Consider the following 20,119-nt stretch of genomic DNA (forward strand, 5'->3'; position numbering starts at 1 on the left):
CTGAGTTTAGCAGCCATATTGGACCATACATCATCCCATACTATCCCAATGAACTATTAGAAATTCAGCTTAACACAGCATCAAAAATAGATATGGAGAGCTTGATGCATTAAGTCTCTATTGATATCAATTTCTCTCGAGTCAGACACTGAACCACCACTGAAATGCTTGCCTGTGACTGACTTGTGTTATTAGACTCAGCATTGATAAAGTAAGTAAGGTATAGACATGGAATTTTTTTAAGATACTTGAAGAAAAGCAGCCAACAAGTTCACAATATTCATTCTAATAAAGATCTGCTAAATCCAAAGGGGTTGTGGTAGACTTTAATGGAAAAAATAGTTTTGGAATGAGCAAAGTATACACACCACAAACACCATCAGTGTAACACATTTGGCAGGTTTGCCTGGGAGTGAAGGTGAAGCACAGTGGCAGGCAACCAAAAGTACCTGGCAGCCCTCATGAGGGCAGTTCACACAGTTATCTGTGTCCTTTATCTGTAGTCTAGAAGAGCTGTGCGGCTTTATGTTGACAAGCATTACAATGAGCCATCTATTTTCAAAACAATCACACTAAAAAGATTTACAGCACATATACAAGATCTAGCACTAATTTTTTGCAAGAACACACAATGGATCACTATTAAAACACAGGCTTAGATCAGTCATTTGCCCTGCTAGGAAGCAGGGCTGTCACCTTCTTTGTCATCAAGACATGTAGGTGAGTGAAAGACAAACATAACGATGGATTTATGTGGTGCAATGTAATTTTGCTCTGCTTAAACCAAATATCTGTATAGCCTAACAAATATCATGCCCTCCTGAATCCTACTTCAAAATCCAAGAGCGTATCCATCAAGGCAATTACCTACATCAAAACCAGCTTTAAATTGAATGCTAGAAATCACAAAACACAGCAAGATGGTTTCACAACAGCCTTGAAGCTCCGATCAGTTCTCCTGGGCATCACAGCCTGTAAGCACAGACTTCAGGAAAACTGCAAAAAATCCACCACTGTCTTCAACCAAGGCCCCTGACTGTGAATGCACTTCCACTGTGTAGTCAGCAGAATCGTTAACAAGCTCTGGTCTTATCTGGAGCAAATTCACTCTGCCTGATATCTCAATCAACCAAGAGCCAAGTCAGTACAGTGTGGGGCCTGAGCTGGGGGAAGCCAATATTCCTTGTGCTTCAGCTCCCTTTTTTGCTCCCATTTCGCAGTAGGATTATGAGGATGAAGAAAGTTATGTGTCAAAGTAGCAACTATCATGCTAGTGGCACCTTGTTGTTAAGGCAATGAGTAGGTTTGTGGAAAAGAAGTAAGGCATGAGAAGTGAAAAAAAAAGGAAACAAATGCTCTACAAAGGGTGGAATAAAGTACGATTAAAAACCCACAACCCTATCTAGTAGTTATTATAGCTATTGCTACTCTAAATGTAGGTTAAAAATTGAGAAGTATAGCCAAGTTGCTCACTTTTAATGGATAGGTGTTTAAAACTACATGAATAATAGTTGTATAGCTTAAAAAGTATCATTTATTTCACTTGGACTCTGAAAGCTGCTGTCTTCAATTGTGCAGGATCCAGGCATTCAAATTCCAAAATAGTTAATCAATCAGTAGTACAAGAAATGAAAGGAAAATGATTGACCCTGCTGGGAAATGACAAGGGCTCATGCACATCTCAGTTCCATCTTGTGATTTGCTCGTGGTGGGAAGTCTTCCAGCAGTTAAGGATCTGGAGGCTGGACAAGCTGCACATTGTACATACTCCAGAGCCACACTACACCAAGACCTCAGTCCTCAAACATCTCCAAAAGGACAGTAAGGTAATTCCCTTGAGCACTCACCACTGGGCAACTCACATAGGTCCTTGCATGTCTGGGGCCCAAAATCAGTAATTTGTAAGTGTTTTCCTTCAATTAGGCTGTGCCAGCGTGCATCTCAATTTAAGTCTTGGTTATGAAGAGGAGATATATTACTATACAGAATAGATATTGCCAGAAAAATACACTGGCCAGTTTCTAAAAAATGGGTGAGGGGAAGACCAATATGCTGCAGAAATTCTTGGTTCATACTTTTTCCCCTAAATACCAACTCAGTGAGTGCCCCTTTGTTTTTCAGGTCACTCTCCAATTATATATTACGTGTTCCTTCATTCCACAACCTTTAATTCTTTTCCAGTGTTGCAGAATTAACTGGACAGGGTTCTTAATCTTGTCTCTACAAAGAACTTGTTGTAATTGCAATGAATGCTTTCATTTTGCTGGTGTCTGAAATACGATTTGCAGGGGAAGGGGGAGTGTGGGTTGATGCTAGTCCCATCATTAATAACATTCTTGCAAGGATTGTAATGGTGGGAGTAAAAGCCCCAAAGCTTTTATATAATAACAAGCATGTGTGTGCACGTGAGCTGCTCCTTTAAGAAGCCTTGGGCTAGTAGAAGACAGGGGATCCAGAGAAAAGGCAGCCCTACAGCTATAACAGAGGGCAGAGGTTAAATCTGTTGGCATTTTTATCGCAAGTATGGTCACTGCATATCCTCTCCCTGAAGGCTTCACTGAAGTAGAGGTATTTGCTATCGGCACTGCCCTGCTGGTAGAAGGTAAGCTCAGTGCGGGACTTCAGCAGCAATAAGACTTTTGCCCCTTTTATTCCTGGTGGGAGGGGGAAGGAAAATTGAAGCAAACAGCAGTTGTGGTATGCTGATCCAGACCTATAGCGGTTACTGTGGCCACATCACCAGTACTTCTGGAGAGTAAATCAGAGTTAGCTGCAATCTGTTTGCTGTGAAGATCTGCTCTGTATACATAGCTGCCCTATGGCGGGGAAGTACTTGCTACTTAGCTTTCTTTCAAGAATTTGGGATGTAAGATTTTGTTGTGAACTTTTAAAAGCAATTTATCTTCCTTGGGGCAAGGATGTTGAAATGGCTGATGATCTCTCAATAAAATTGGGCTGCTTGTTTTGTGGGCTGTGATGGCTGTCTTATAATCATAGGTGATAGGTCCAAAATACCCTGTTAACTCCTAGCACGCATCCAGATTGCATTGGTAGTGCTGCAATTAATGGCTGTTGGGTAAAAATAACAAACAGAAATATAGTTGCATGAGATTCAAAAGCTCTCACAGTGTTAGGAAGCAAAATCTGAGGTAGGAGACCATATTCATTTAATTTAGCCAACGTGGGCTTTTCTTAAGGCACGTGCCACTCACTTTGAGACACTGCAACAAAACTGAATTTGTGTCTACCTGGCAGCTAGTGAAGGACAAGCTTGTAGCTAGGATTAGTTTGGTGTCAGTCACCGGCGTCTCTTCTAAGCTATATCCCAGTCAGGGCCTGGGAGTCCATCCCTGCACAGTGCTGCTCAGATGGGGTTGCAGGGATCGTGGGGCCCAACAGCAGAGGAAGAGAAGCTGTAAGCACCATCAGAATGGGATAAATGCTCATCAGCTCACCCCAGGAACATGCAGCATGGGAGAAAAGAGGATGCTCACCCTCTCCTCGCAGGCAAGCTCAGCTGGAAGGCAGAATTGTATCTGCCTGCGAAGGAAAGCTGGAAGAGCTGTGCCAGAAATTCTTCCTTGGAAAAAAGAAAGAGAGAAAAAAGCTTCTACTACTGGCCCAGGAGCAAGCTGCTACCTAAACAGAAAGTTCAGGGCTAAACCTGGCCAACAGCCATTAAGACATCTGCAGGGCCTGGCAGGGCCTGGCATGACTTTGCACTTTGTTACTGAAGGGTGAGAAGCAGCAGGAGGACAGGGACACTGTTGGCTGCTGGCAGACTCTGACAGCTGGGGTCCTGCTGGGGCACGGCTGGTTGTACCAGCCCTTACCTGCCCACCCACCCACCTGTGCCTGGGGGCTGCCACCTGCCAGGGACCTGCAGCTGTTGAAGTCCAAGCAAAGTACCTCCTGGTAACCTTCACTTAAAACTACATGTGGTCTAACATATTTATGTTTTACTAAGCACAAGTATTTTCTATAGGGTTTTAGGCAGAACGTGCCCAGCGGATTGGCAATAATACTTTATTGTCTGACTTGGAAGATCAAACTAAATAATTAAAGATTATTTGCTTTAAACTGAAAGATGATAGATTTAGACTAGATATTAGGAAGAAATTCTTTACTGTGAGGACGGTGAGGCACTGGAACAGGTTGCCCAGAGAATTTGCGGATGACCCCTCCCTGGAAGTGTTCAAGGCCAGGTTGGATGGGGCTTTGGGCAACCTGCTCTAGTGGAGAGTGTCCCTGTCCATGGCAGGGGGTTGGAACTAGATGATCTTTAAGGTCCCTTCCAACTCAAACCATTCTGTGAGTCTATGATTCGATTAATTCACTTCCTCAGAGACTCTGAGAGAAAGGCAATGAAGATCTCCTTTTTTGTTGCAGCTTCTAAGTGCAGTTTGAAAAAAGTGCTGGGGAAGAGGAAAACATTGCATTCACTTTATTAACTGGACACATTTGCTGTTCTAAAAATGGAAACTCAAAGCTTTTTTTTTTTTTTTTAATTTAGTAAGTTCTCTATTTGTACACTCATGCTGGCCTTCAAGAAAGCAAAGTGGGGTGAAGCCTGGAGCTTCCAAAAACAGGGGAAAGATAGAAAAAAGTTGATATAGTTATAACTCTTCAGCTCTACTCTAAATGCAGTCACTACATACCTCTCCTAAAAGCTTGATTGCATTTGGGAGAGTTGGCAGCAGCTTTACCCTGTGGGTGGGAGGTAAGCTGGCAGGGAGGAAATAAGAACAGCAGATCTCCAAGGGCTCCAAATATTTGTCCAAATATGTTGTGTAATGAAAGACGCACATCAGCTGTTACTATGGTTATGCCATCAGCCATTAATGCAATTAAGGTAGGAGCAGGATTTCTGACTAGATAAAATCATCCACCTTATGTAACTGCAGAATTAAGACAATGCATTTAACTAACTATACTACTTTACAGAATTTGTGGATATGGATTTTTTCCTGTGCTATATCATTTCTCTTTCCAAGAAGAACACAAAGAAAAAGACATACTGCCTCTCATCTAACTGAGACTTAGAGATGGGATGTTGAGTCAGAGCCTCATCAGAGCTGTAATAATTCAGGTCATCTTGAAAAGGACATTAAAGGACAAAGCTTGAGTTTAAACCAGTGAAGAATGGGTTTCAGGGTGACACAGCTCTGTGCTGGGTGAATAGCTGGGGTTGCTTAGATGTTCCTCTCTGAGGACCAACATTACCTTATATTTTTAAATCTATCAGTGACTGCTTTTTATAATTAGATTATTCCTTTCCATCTATAGTGTATTGACGAAGGGCAGTAATAAGATTGAGTTGGTGTGATTCAAGCACTGTCTAGGTTAACTTTAGACAGAAGCCCAAAGGGAGGCAAGCTGACTGAAACACAGCTGAGGGATTTCTATACTTAAACACAAAAGCATGTTACAATTGATATTAAACACAACCCGCTTCTCTACCAAAGACAGGCCTGGAGACATGTGCACCAGCAGCATGTGCTGGCTGTCAGCCCCTCTGAAGCTGCCTCCTCTTCATCTCCCTCGCTCTGACCCACGTTTACTTGGACGGAGCCTGGCAATCAGGTTTTTCTATGAAAATAGAAGGCAGAAAATCCTACAAATAAGATTAAACCATTTCTGCTCCACATGACTGGCCATATCCCTGATGCAGTTTGAAGCATTGGCTTCAGCTGTCACCTATGACTTTTCTCCTGAAAGTCTTTGTAACTTGTGTGCAGACTGTGACCACTACAGATATATTCCCTGTGCATAAGTTTCCACACTAATTATTGTTCTCTCATTAAAAAAACCAGCAATACCATTATAGATATTTTCCATTTCCAGTTGAATCACGCTGAACAATTCTGTATTTCAGCTCTGCTTGGTTTCTGTCTGAATGGCTTGACAATTATTTCTTTCCGAAAAATCAAAGAACTGCGAACACCCAGCAATCTGCTGGTTCTCAGCATTGCACTGGCCGACTGTGGGATCTGCATCAACGCATTCATTGCTGCTTTTTCCAGTTTCCTCAGGTATAGCTTCTTTTTCCTAAAGGATGCTCAGAAGAACTACATCAAAATTAACAGCTTAAGTTCTAAGAGGTCAAATTAATTAAATGACTCTCTTTCTAGCATACCACCTAACTTCTCGTTCTCTCAGTCTAAAACAGCGTACTGAAACTCTATATAGTTTCACCAGGCAATCACAAGCAAACCACACTCAAAAAAACCTCACCACCCTATAAAATAGCTGATGAATAATTCCACCTAAGCAGTGTATTTTTAAGCCCTGGAAATACCTTTAATAGAGAACAGAAATACATGTCAAGAATGTGACTATTTTATTCTTTCTTAATGGCTATTAAAACATTTTTGCAAATTAGCAAGTCAATAATAAGCTCCAATGAGGCCTTATTCAACACTATATTACATCCTGTATAGGTGACTCTTGTTTCACATATGTGTCACTGAAGTAAATAAAGATGCCTTTACTGAACTGGAGCTGAAAAGCTAAGGTCAATACATCAAAATGAACTTGGTTTTAACAGTTGCAGGACCTTTTCCTTTAAATGGAAGCAGAAGTTTCCCAGCCTCCCAAGACGTCAGCTATCTCCTGTTCAGAGGGATTTCCAGGGGTAGTGTCCTAATGAATTATACTAGTGTTCTGTAAATACATAAGAAAGGAGATTGCTGAAGATTTCCACCTCACAGCCAGCTTTATGAGCATGAGAGTCAAGTTAGATGAACACAGAGAGAAAAAAAGCTATGGCTCCTTGCCATGGGTGACCAGGATATTGAAGGCACATGTCAGCAGATGTCTGCTACATGAGATGACCTCATGGTTCTTTTCATTCTATGCCTGCAAAGACATTTGAAGGCCTTGATCTTGCTATCAGGAATAATTTTATTTGTTGTGAGCTTTTGTCCTCTGTTGCATGGTGAACACTGACTTTCCAAAGTCCGTTACTCATTTACTACTTTCACATGTTGACAAATTGGCTGCTCCCAGGGGTGCAAATTTTGAAGATATGGATATTTAGATGAAATGTAGATTTCAAATTAAAAAACCAACTTTCCACGCATAAATGCAGGGTTATTTTCTCCATATTAAGAGTAAAAATAGCTGTTGTACTACATCAGACACCACAACAATATAAATGCTAGCAAATACCTAAAGCCAACCACAGTAACAGCTTTCACAATGTTTCTCAGACTTAGAAAGCACATGCACAGGCTATCATTTTACCCTCTCTGTTAATGCAATTTCCAAACATGTCTTCACCTTTTTCTATAATATTCTTAATATATTCCTTGTTTGTTGACAGATACTGGCCCTATGGCTCTAATGGCTGTCAAATTCATGGATTCCAGGGCTTCTTGACAGCACTAGCCAGCATTAGCTCCAGTGCTGCAGTCGCCTGGGACCGGTATCATCACTACTGTACAAGTAAGGGTTACAATTTACCTAGCAACCTTACCCAGATCCTGCTATAAGATTATATAAGATTTCAGAGAATCAAAGCAAGCACATATTTATTATCTGTGTATCTTATGTGTAAGTTTATTTATCCTACACACTAGAGATAAAGCAAATATAAACAATCTCTCCAAAGGACCTCTTCCCATCCAGGGGGCACTAATCAACCACCTTCAGGAGATGTTTCCTCTTTCAGATCACATCCAAGTCCTGACCCTCTTGCCATGCTTTCAGCCTATCCATAAATAACCTTCAGTGTCCCAAACAAAATCCAATCTTCATATTGAAGAAAAATCTATGCACCTTGGGCTTCCATCCAACACCCTGCTGTGTAGCAAACAGATCTTCATGCCCATGCAGAGTTTACTAATTACAGATAAATTTCATGTAGCTAGAGAGCTGCCTCTGCAGATACAGCAGCTGGAACAGAGCCCACAGCAAAGCACTTCTGCAGAGGTACGATTGGGCAGACAGAGCTCAGCAGCCCTGCTGTGTGACACACAGGCACTTTGGGGCACAAGAGCCATTTGTGGGGTTTGTGCTACGTTCCAGGCCCCCTTATGAAGAGTGGAACTCGGTATATTTGTTCCCAAGCAAGGAGCAAATTATCTGCAAGTTTCAATAAAAGTGTCAGAGCTATTTTTAAGTACTGATAAGAGGAGGAATATGTTATTTTTCTTGTCTTCATGAAGGCCATTTTTTGGTTTTTTCTTGCAATTTAGTTTTTAACTAGCTCTGACACCTTAGCTGGATTTAATGGAAATCTAATATTAGACAGGGAGATCAACGCAGGAAAATAAATTTGCCTTTTTTTGTGGACTTACGAAAGAATATTTTTGATTTAGTTGAGAAAGAGATACTGACAGGATTGTCTAATATATGGATTTATAGAGATAGATACGCTCTGTCTTTTATCATAGAACTACCTCCCAAACTTTGGCAGCACTGGATTTGTATATTCATGTAACATGAGTGGAGATTTCTGCTGAATTGGTGCTGAGCTGGATTTGGTGTCTGCGGAGACTGCTGGGATTTGTGCTGAGACTCCAGCTGTGCTCCAGCCACCACTGTGGATAGGGAAAACAGGGGAATAACTGAACTTTCTTAGCACAGAAGTCGGGAAGCACAGCAAGGGGCATTATCATCTGCTGTAAAACAAATGAGCAGCCTTGTGAGCACTGGAACTGGCAAAACCTGCTTTCTTGTGAATATAGTGCACAGGGATTGTGTTTGCTTTTGTCTAGTAAGATAGACTTGTGCTGACTGCATTATGGGTGCTTTCATGGGGCCTCACCTCTCCCCAAACACCAACTTTCACAGTAAATGCAACAACTTAGTACCTGGCAGTCCCCACTTCCCTCTTCAGTTTACTTCTAAGCAGCCAACGTTTTCAAAAACTTTTAGGAAAGGACTGAGTGACAGAGGGTGAACAATCTCATGGCCCTCATTAGAAAAAGGGAAAGATACATGATATGAAATACAAACTTATTCTGAGGTGACATCTTAGCACTCAGTAATACTAGGAATGCCCTAATCTGCACTATTTGGCCATTTTGACAGTTGCATGGGAGCTCTGTCACCTGGGAGAAATGCATGAGGTCATTCCATGCAGACCTGCAGCTTTCGTGTCTCCTGCTAAAGCCAGGCCCTTTCCAGAGAAGTGAGGAGTCCAGAGCACCCCACGTGACCGCACCGTTCCCAAAAAAATTGTGTCCCTTTGGCAATGTTGATAGACAAATGCAGCCCTCCTTTTCTTGTGCTAAACCACAGGTTGCCCAGACCACTTTACAAAATATCTTCTAAATGAAAGTGTAAAATTTGGCTGGGGAAGAAACTGCTGAGCTGCAGCACTTCAATCCCCTCCACCATTAGCATCCAGACAACCTTTCAGGCATCGCCTCCATATGATTAAAGCAGCAAGTGGTAAAACACACCCAGAGCACACAGCGAACGTGTTCAATCTGATGATCCCATTGAGGGTGGAAAGGTTGCCGACTTTTCATTCTGCAACTCTTGTGAAGAATTCAGCTCAGGCAAGGCAATGTGGGGTTTTTTTTTCATGTCCAGGCAAAGGCCCCAAATAATGCAGGCTGTAAGCTAAATCCATACCAACATCCTTTGGACACTAAAATGTGTTTGGAGCTAGAAGAGTAGCATCTGTATTCTACAAGAGAGACAGCCTGAAAACAAGCGTGTCAGTGGAAAGACATTTTACTCTCTGCAACATTGACTTTAAAGCTTTCGTGTCATGCACTTCTCCAGTCAAGAGCATACTACATTAAGAGCACAGGCAGAGAGACCCTAAGGACACAAGATCCTTTACTTTGCTCAAATTGTTACTTACTCATGGCCAAACATTGCTGCTATTACTGAACATTTTGAACACCAAAACAAAAACAAAACCCCAGAAGTTTTAAAAGCCCATGCTCTGTGGCTATTCCAGTAAAACCAGTCACTTCTACTTTCATCTTTCACACGCTAATTGCGAGGAAAATTAAATCATATTTCATAGATCTGATATACCAAGCCTACAGGCTATACTGTGTTCTCAATCCATACATTAAACTCCTGTTGACACTGGTGTGAGCTGCATGCCTGTACAGAAGGCATGAAACACCTTTGCCTAAAAAACAAAGCTATCAACTTTTATCTTTGTTCCTCAGGGACTGGTACTCCTTCCAGACTCAATTGCATCATCCCCAATGTTTTTGTTATGTCCTAACAGTTTCTGGGAAAACCTTTGTTGTGGCATTCCTCAGCTTGACACTTGATTATCCGCTATCCATATTTCTGAGGAAGAAATATCTGATAAGAATGTGAGAAATTACTATGATGATGAGAAAACAATGGGACTTTTCAGCCATTCTGGATGCTAATAACACAAATATGTTCACCAACATCCTGAAAATTAACCAAGTTTTTAAATGTGGAAGTCAATACAACCCTCAGTGACAACTAGACAAGTCACTCACCAGAAAACAGGTTGATATTGATTGGCATATTGAAGAAAATAGTATGGCCTCTAGAGTTTCAAGACATTTTACTCTTCCTTCTCTTGCTTTCTTCCTCCCCAGGCAACCATGCTGGGCAATTCTCTTTTCATCCCCTAATCTGGCTTTGAGGCCTATGAGATACTACTTCCACAGCAAGGAGGAGACAACTACAGAAATCTGTAGTCTAAAGTATGCAATAAGAGGAGAAAAGGTGGGGAGTCTGAAGGGTTTGAATGTCAATCACTAGCAAGATGGGAGAACAGCATATTGTATTTCAAAATCTGATCAGTAAGGGGAAAAGGAGAAAACAGACGCAGTTTTATGTTAGTGCCTGACAGTGAAAGAGGGCAAACTCTGAGGAAGCTGTCTATCAATAGCCAAGTATTGAGGACAGAAGATGACATTTTATGTCAAGGTAGATATTGTTAGTTCTCCCTTCCTGGCCATTCAAATGAGAAAAATGTCCTGAACTATGTTCTTAACATAGCAAGGAAGGAAGGAAGCAGCATTCTGGGAGGTCTCACTGGAGCTGGGATCAAGCAGGCAGAGGGCAGCTGGTGGACAGCCCAGGGGGTCAGCGATCTGAAAGCAGGCAGCCACCTACCACAGAGACATCTTTGCTGAAGGCATTTCGATCTAACACACAGTTCATTTTGGTGAGAGGGTAGCACACAGCTGTCAGCAGGTTATGGAGAGAGGAAGGAACCTGGTCAGTTTTTTTACCTTTCATAACCATAGCTAACAGTTACAGTTTTAAAAGGAAAGAAAAAAATCTAGATGATTTTACACTTGCATTTAAGAATTAGAGGGAAATGGAAAATCGAGGTGATTTATGTCAGTACTTTTCTCAATATTACAAGAGAAAAGAAACAAAATCAGCAGGGATTTTGCAGCAGCATTCAATTTCAAGAAGTAGAATTCCAGTAAGTTTTATCTAATTCTTAACATTCAAGGAAATCTAGGTTGTTATATCAGTATTCAAAGATTAGCAAACTACCATTTGCTCCAATTGCAGCTGTCAGTTCTGTCAAATTAGGAGCATGTCCTTACCTCCTGTCACACTGCAGCCACCCTGCCACACTTCCTTCATCTAGTCTTGCACCTGCAAATCAGGACTTGCACCTGCAAATCAAGACCCTGACAAAATGCCAATATTTATACAGATCTTGCATTTTCACTGAAGCAGGAGGTAATCACCAAGACAGCTTTATGATCATGAATAACCACAGCAAAAAAATTAATGGAGTAAAAAAACCCCTTTATTAGGTTATTTTAAAGAGCTTTTTCTAATGATATGGACAAAAGAAGCTATTATGCAGTGCAGCTTTCTTATTCCTACAAAAAATGAATACTTGTGAGCACCAGTGACTGGTGTTTTTGCACTTCAGATGAAGTAGGTACCAACATCTATTTTAATTATGACTGATACATATTTTCCCTTATAAAACTTTCAGATATTCTTGTCTTTGACAAGCTTTGCCAATTTTAAGTGATGTATGCCATTAAGTCTGGTACAAGCCATATTTTTCTGGAATATATCAGCCATTAGAATTCAACTATTTCCAAGAATGAGGAAAAGGGACTTTTCTCCCCTCCATCCTAGAAAATCCTCTTGACCTTTTGTTTGAGAAATTCCTTTTAAACACCAGCCTGAGATCTAGCTGAAAGATAACCACTGTGTCAGAGATGTATTTTTTGCTCTTTCTGTGAAAATCAGCTAAATGTTTGACCAATTTATAAATCCTCAAAAAATCTAAATTCATAAATGTTCCCACAGACTAAAGATGGAGAAATAGCTTATGATTATGTCACTAAAAACTAGCCAGCATAATCAAAAAGATTGTTCCATGCTCCATCTAGCACTTCCTAAAATTTAAGCTTTTGACATCACAATTTTAGTACTCTTTAAACAACAGGGGGTTTTTGGTTTATAAGAGTGACCTCTTTCTGTTCCAAAGCAATTACAGAAGCCATTTAAAATCCCCTGTGTTAATATTTCACTGTATGGAAAAAAGAAGCTTCCCTCTTGTTTTTCAAGGAGAGAAAGCCAGAGCACAAGAGTGATTAGACTTAATAGGACTAAATTGCCAGCTCTGGGCCCTAATTAAGAATTATATCCTTAAGCATATGCTGAACTCCATATATACACATTTAACTGAATTAGGACCTGCATGGCTATTACATTAAATTTTATCAGGCCAGAAAAGGCATTTAAGGTAAAGCAATGGCCTGCTCTGCACAAAAACAACTGAACTGCTCTCGATGTGCTCTCTTGCTGTTGGCCCTCTCAGAGGAGGACTTTTTTGCCATGTGAACGGAGCATGATTCTTTCACTGTTCTTGTACTGAAAGCATTTTTTCTGGGTAAAACTAAAATAATATCACATTTGTTTAATAGTACACTCATACATTTTTAGCTACTTCATATGTGTCATGAAATGTTTTCTGGAGGGTCAACAGGCAGCTGATTTCACTAGGACTATTTCACCATTAGTCTCATTTTGCAAAAGGCCAAATCCAGAAGGTAAAATTTAAATTTGTAAATTCTGATTCTCTCCTTTTCTAGCATCCAAAATGGAACTCCTTAAATGTGAGGAGAGAGAACATATGAACTCAGCCCCAGAAATGAGATTTCCAAATGTAGGCTGTCAAGAAATGCCTGGTGCCAGACTCCATTATTGCATCATCCTTTTATTCCACATCTAATAAGAAAATGGTGTGCCCTACCTAACACCCATGGAGAAGTAATGAAAATAAACTTTCCTCCTTTTACCTCACAACTTTCTTATTGCTTGCACGCACCCCAGCTGGTAGCACATGGGGCCAGATGAAAAACATGGCACCAAGAGACTGGGGAACATGAAAGACACCAGAGGTGGTGGGAGCCAGTGGAGCAAGAGCTTCCCCTGCTTTTCTGTGCAAGGCAACAGCAGGGAAGGTGAGATTTCCACCAACCCCACAACGCACATGTGCAGGCACCTGGATTAGCTGCCCTCTGTCAGTGCAGGCACACATGGGCTACCTTCAGCATGCCACCAACACTTTCCCAGCAGTTGAGGGCAATTTTTGTCAATGCTAGGATCTTTTCCTTACGTGCAAAGGTCCATAAGGTGCCAGTGTGTGGCTAGGACCCAGTGGTACTAGAGTGCCTCGGTCAGGGCCCATCATGATTTAAGACCTTCACGACACTGCAGGAGTCCATGAAGTGAAAGGATGGGGTGGAAAGAGAGCAGAGTTTCTGCCACAAGATGCCACAAAAAAAAAATTGGTATTAACTATCTTACAGGAATTGCTGCAAAACAAAAAAACCCCCAAGATTTAGTTTGGGTTTGGTTTGGGTTTTTTCCCCTGAAGATCAAGAGGGCTTAGCACTTACAAATTTGTCTTCCCAAAGCAATAAAGCTACTTTGGGCATGAGCTTGGTTTAAAAGAAACACAATTCAGATCCAGGTTTCAGTGCAGCTGCCTTTGATAATGCCTTCTATGTTGCTAGAATATGTGAGAAACAAAAAAAATAATGACAGCTTGTGTAATAAGCTTTGTCCTGATTGAATGTCAAGGTAGAGTTGTGTAAAGCCAAGCTACAAGAACCACTATGTAGAACACAAATGGAATGGAAACCTTGGATGAGTAACAACTCTAACATGATTGTTTGAGCATATACCTAAATAGGATGCCGTTCTGAAAGATACAACTTCAGCTACATTGCTTCTTTGGACTGGGAGATTAAGAATAGTTACAAGTTACTAAAAAGTTTGACTCGTATTTCTAGTCCCCTAAATCAGAAACTATTCCTTTATTTTCATCTATTTCATTCTAGAGTTATATTATGTCAGTACTACAAAGCAATATTTGAGCCTTTGCAGCCAAAGTAGATCTTCTATATAGGAATCATACAAAAGACAGATATTAGTCATTATTAATCATTCTTCATTAGTAATTATTAAAAAATAATGTTTTAAATTACTAAAGATCTTTTTGTAACTAACCCTATACATTATTATATTAAAACATGGAGCATTTAATAATTTTCTTTACTTTTTTCCTTGAAATTTAAATTGCAATGTGTGCACCTGTCTTTTACCATAACTAACTTTTGAACACCTGTACCAAACAATTGTTCCAAGTTGATTTTTAATGCAATTCAAACTCTAATTTTTTCCCCGAAGAACCTCTGGAAGATAAGAAAAAGGACAGAGGTAGAATCAGCATTCCTATAAAACAGCAATTTCACTAACACACCTACTTTATTATGCTTCTTTAAAATACACAAGGTCAGTACAACACAAAACGACTACTGTAGAGTTTGCAGTCCTTGCCAGAGCTGCTGCCTTATGGGGATTTCCAGCCTGTGTGGGCCCCCACATGCTTTCTACCCATGAGTCAGCCACGTCTGATCCCATAGCAGGGCCTCACCTCACACATCTCACCTCCAATCCTTCACCTTTCTGAGAAAGGTCAGAATTGTCCTGAATCTTCCTGGCCTGCTGTCATGATGCTGCTGTTAAGGGCAAACAAAAAGATTGCTTCTCAACCTCAGTGAAAATTACATCATTATTTCTCCCTAACAGGAGATTTGATTAGAAAAGAGTAGTAGGAAAAGTCACTGTGCTCCTTGCTGGTGCAGCTGGCATCATGGGCTATTCAGCATGGGCATGATTATGGATGTTAGCCTTGATAACAAAATTATCCAAGCCTTTTTACGTGCAAGCAGTGAGGCTAACACAATGTCCTGCAGCAGCAGGGAAGCCTGTCTGCCTTTTCCATGAAGAAATACTTCCTGCGCCTTATGAAGTTTCCTGCCTTTCATTTCAATCATTGACCTATTCCTATGGTATTTTATGGAACTGGATGAGATAGGTACAAGTGATCATTTTTATTATAAAATTAGAAAAAAATTACTAATGCTGAACTTCACATTTCCTGTTCTAGGCTAAGCAATGATCTTAAGGACAAAATAATTCAACCAGCAGTATTTTTACATATAGTTAATAGGGTATATTTAATATCCAATTGTGCCCTGCACTCCTGGCAGGGCAGGAAGGAAGCAGGCAGGGGCTGGGGAGTGTGTGCATAGTCACTTTTCTGATCTGACCCCCACCCTGCAGTGGGGCTGTAGTTCTTCAAACACTATTTATTCCATCATCCTGTTCTTTCTACTCTCTGCCTCATCTGAGTCTCTAAACATGTTCCCAAATCACAAGAATATAATGTTTGTAACAGCAGCTGTATCTCCAGTGTGATACAAAGCTGAGCAGTAATAGCATTTGTTGAAGTAAAGCACACAAAAGGGAAGTACACTTTGTTGTTTCCTAAAGTCTAAAAGTTTCCTTCATATTTTATGCTTTATGCAAGGTTGATTCCTCCAGACTCAGGTCAGCTTCAGGCTTCGAAACACAGACAACTCCTTGTTCTGCTCGAGGCCCAGGGCACTTGGGTCTGGCCTCACAGCGGTCTGCCCGCTGGTTTCGTTCCAGGCATGAAGGTGCCCTTTTCTCTTCCCACAGGGAGCAAGCTGCAGTGGAGCACGGCCATCGCCATGATGGTGTTTGCATGGCTGTTTGCTGCCTTTTGGTCTGTGATGCCCCTGCTGGGGTGGGGGGAATATGACTATGAACCCCTTCGAACCTGCTGCACCCTGGACTACAGCAAAGGAGACAGGTGAGTGCGGGGCCAGCTCTCAAGGGGGAACGGAGGCTGCCATCACCTGGGGTGGCCTCAGCAGCACACCAAAACCCCCAGCTGTCCCCCATCATGGTTGCTGGGACAGATCTCCTCCCCAGTGGCTGGGGCAAGACAGGCACAACCCGAGGCTGCCTTGACTTGCATGGCTGCATGCAGGAACAGCTGAAGTCAGCTTCCTCTGTGGGAGAGGCTGGTGCTCAGGCTTCTGCCGCTCCCTTGCTCATCTATAAGCTGCATCTTTTCTGGGTTTAGGACTTGAAACTCTTTCAGAATGGTTTTGGTTTTATGCAGTCCAGCACAGATATCTGAGTAGGAATGCTTAGGTTTAGAAACAAAACACCTGTTGTGATTTTCTACAATACTATCCATCCCACACATAACAGCATGGCACAACTTAACTGGCCTTCAGCAAATGCTGCACCTAAAGCATGTTGACAAAACTAGTTTTGGCAATTTTAAAAATACAAGTTAATGAATATTTACAGCAAGTTTACAGAGATGCCTTAGAGAGGAATTAACAACCTCTTTTTTTTCTTTTCCTCACTGTTTCCAGAAACTATATCACGTTCCTTTTTGCCCTGTCCATTTTCAATTTCATGATCCCAGGCTTCATCATGCTGACAGCCTATCAGTCCATCCACCAGAAGTTCAAGAAAAGTGGTCACTATAAGGTAAGAAAGCTTCCTCAGCCCCTGCAATTGCCTTGCCAAAATAGGCCTGCATCCAATAGAGACAAAGTCCTCAAAAAGCCAATTTCTTTCATAAAGGCTTTGGCTCAGCTCCTTCTGTGCTAGCTCCTCAGTGTTAATTGAGTAGGAGGGTAGTGCAATACAGGATGGGGCCACCCAGAAAGTTCATGAAAACCTCATCCTTAGAGATTTCAAGATTTGACCAGCCAGCCACATGTGCCCCAACCTAGTGCTATAAACAGTTCCCTGTCAAAGCACAGGTTGATCTAGTGACCCTGAGGATTCCCCTCCACCAACAATGGTCCAAATCTAGTCACAAAACAAACATGCAGCATGCAGAATATTTGCTAATAGCATATCAATATTTATCCAGAGTAACTTTGCTCAGGAAGGATCATTATTTCCTGCTTTGCTACAAGCTCTTAGCTTATCACTGAGGAAGTCAGCCAGCACTGCAAGGAAACATGCAGGCACCCTGGGGGGAGGAGAAGGGCCTTCCTATACACTCCGTGTTTACACTTGGCTGAGGAAATTGAGAAATCTTTATGAGCTGGAAACAAAGGAATCGCTCTGGTGTGGCAGGTTTATGGGAATGTAATGTGGTGATTATATAAGCTGTTTCCTTAGATGCAGGCTATACAGTCTGGGGCACTATGGATGGCTGGCAGGCACAGCCCAACCCCTGCACTCAGTAAAGACAGTCGCTTCTCAAGGGGGATGTTATACCAGCAAAGAGACAGTCAGGCATACTGGTTTGTAGCTGTCTGGAATAAATACATGTGCCCTCTGCATATTTCTTGAGCAAATCTCAGTTTTCGTTATTGTAAGTCTCTTTTTTTTCAGTGAGTTTATGCAATAGTGTGTGATTTCCTTCTTATGATATTCTGTAGCTGTGCAGACTAGTTATGATGCAGAAAAGCAAAGGATTAAATTATCACTTCCCTATTCATTAATATTTGTAAGATACTTGAGAACAGCTGGCCATGAACATCATGGAAAAGCCCTAGCACGAAGGACAGAAGAATCCTCCTACCACAACAGGGATGCCACTGCATCCATCTGTTGCACTGCCATCGTAGTGTCTTCACACAGTTTATTTGTCAGCAAAGACTCTAAGAAGTTAGCAAAATGGGGTTCCTTTTTATCTGTTTTTAAATTTTATCCCCCCTCAGCAGCAATTACTGGCCATGGATTCTATGTCTGGCTCACACACTCATTTAACTGATGTACCATAAGGTGCTTTGTCACCTCTGCCCAGGAGCAACTGTCACTCTCCACCCAGCCCCCAGTAAGAGGACTTTGGGGCTTGCCACATGGGCAGCCCTCGATGTGGAGGGAGCTGTGCTCTGACATTGACAGCAAAGCAGCAATGGTACAGCATATCCTGGCTAATCCTCTCCTGCTACTGGACACAGAGCATGGTATCACAGAATCTGTCCCATCCGCTTGTTGCGGTATGCAGTTGTGAAACACAAAAGAATTTATTGCTCTTGTTTTTCAGTTTAATACTGGTTTACCATTGAAGACATTGGTCATTTGCTGGGGTCCCTATTGCCTTTTATGCTTCTATGCAGCAGTTGAAAATGTGATGTTCATTTCACCAAAATACCGCATGGTACGTCTATGCCACTCGAGGGAATTCAAATACTGACATTCTCCTTACTCTCCTCTCTCCATTCCTATGGAAGAATGCCAATTTACTCACAATTGGTTTTACTTGTTTTAACATATATAACAAGTAGATTGTTTCCTCAAAGCATTCTGTTCATCTACCACTTTTAAGGCAAAACAGCTGAGCACAATGATACAACAGGCATTATATTACTGCTTTGATCAAGCAACAATTTAGGAAGTCAGGGGGTTTTTTCTTCAGCAGTCAGTTAGGGGTCTGCAGTCTGTACTGTTTCATGGTTTGTAGGGGCTTTTTGTGTCCTTCCCAGGGTCAAGTACCAGCTCAAAATTTTCAATTCTGAAGAGACTGTCTCATTCATTTTTCTAATACTTCTCTCCTCATGGAAGCGGCAATTGCTCACTCTTAAGGTTATGCGCTGCCTCCTTTTTTCCCTTTTTTCTACGAGTCTTGGCTCTGAGACTGCCTCCAGGACTCAGTAATATCAAATCAAATCTTTCAGCTTTCATTCAGTCCCCAAATCAGCCCAGTTTCAGGTCACCAAATGCATTACTGTACTTAGATATTCAGTATCCCACATAAAATGTGACAGCAATATCAGCCCACATCCATCAGATGGTGTCCACAGCACACCCTTCACTCCTCCTAAGTGTTTGTATTCACTCTCAACTGAAATATCTCAGTTTCAAGCAATGCTGATCTAAATTCTTTCTCCTGGAGACTATAATTTCCTGATCAAGGGCCTCCAACTGACCAAATTGCTTTTACCTCTCATCTCTCTGGGGGTAGCAAGCTACTGCCATTAGAGACAGGCATTTGTTTGGTAAAGGGAAACAGAGCCTAGGCTAAAATCAGCCCATTGGCTCCTCAGTGCATTTTCCTATTAATAAATATTGTGTCTCATGACAGATTCCTGCTGTTATTGCCAAGACTGTGCCAACGGTGGACGCCTTTGTATATGCCCTGGGGAATGAGAACTACAGAGGAGGAATATGGCAGTTCCTCACAGGACAGAAGATTGAGAAAGCAGAGGTTGATAACAAAACTAAATAAGCCATTATGGCATTAAGCAAAATTAATGCAGGTACATCACTGAAAGCAAAGTGGTAGAGGAAACTGCGTGCATTCTCTGATATGTATGTGCAAAGATGGTTGCACATTGGAAAGGCTGTGCATTGGCTACAAGCAATGAAGCAATGAAAGCCCTCCAGATAATTGTCCAAACCATCACAAGCTGCTTGTCCAACAGGCTGCCATAAACCTGTGTTTATTGTCATCAGTCTCATTTTATATGTCACTGCAAATAAACTATGTGCTGGAAAGCATTTTTTTTTTTCCTGATACACTGACATAAAAGCTCAGCAAATTAACTGAAGCAAGGTATTCATTTATCCAGTGAGGCCTCCTCCAATCAATCTGTGCAGTTTGTCCATATGGTAATGTCTGCATTACTAAAAGATCAAAGGAGTATCCAGTATTACACCACATGCCTATAAATAGCTTGTTCATCTGAACAATGCATTTTCAATGCACCCAAAATGGGAGTTCCCAAATTTCCGTGATGCATCTGCCATCCTAATTCCATAAAAACATTTTACTGGGCATTTTACCCCAATAAGGAATATTGGCTTGGCTCCTAGTCAAATG

General features: G+C 41.5%; 1 protein-coding gene across 1 annotated transcript; it reads left to right on the plus strand.

The window, feature by feature from the left end:
- Positions 1 to 2,523: 2,523 nt before the first annotated feature.
- Positions 2,524 to 19,691, plus strand: RGR (retinal G protein coupled receptor). Its single transcript, XM_075757532.1, has 7 exons — positions 2,524 to 2,602; positions 5,876 to 6,032; positions 7,325 to 7,446; positions 15,976 to 16,129; positions 16,707 to 16,824; positions 18,344 to 18,457; positions 19,382 to 19,691. The coding sequence occupies exons 1-7, from the start codon at positions 2,524 to 2,526 to the stop codon at positions 19,523 to 19,525; spliced, it is 888 nt and encodes a 295-aa protein (XP_075613647.1). The 3' UTR covers positions 19,526 to 19,691.
- The last annotated feature ends 428 nt before the right edge of the window (positions 19,692 to 20,119 follow it).

The sequence above is a fragment of the Balearica regulorum genome, chromosome 7 (genome assembly GCF_011004875.1).
Source record: "Balearica regulorum gibbericeps isolate bBalReg1 chromosome 7, bBalReg1.pri, whole genome shotgun sequence".
In the NCBI taxonomy this organism is placed as follows: domain Eukaryota; kingdom Metazoa; phylum Chordata; class Aves; order Gruiformes; family Gruidae; genus Balearica; species Balearica regulorum.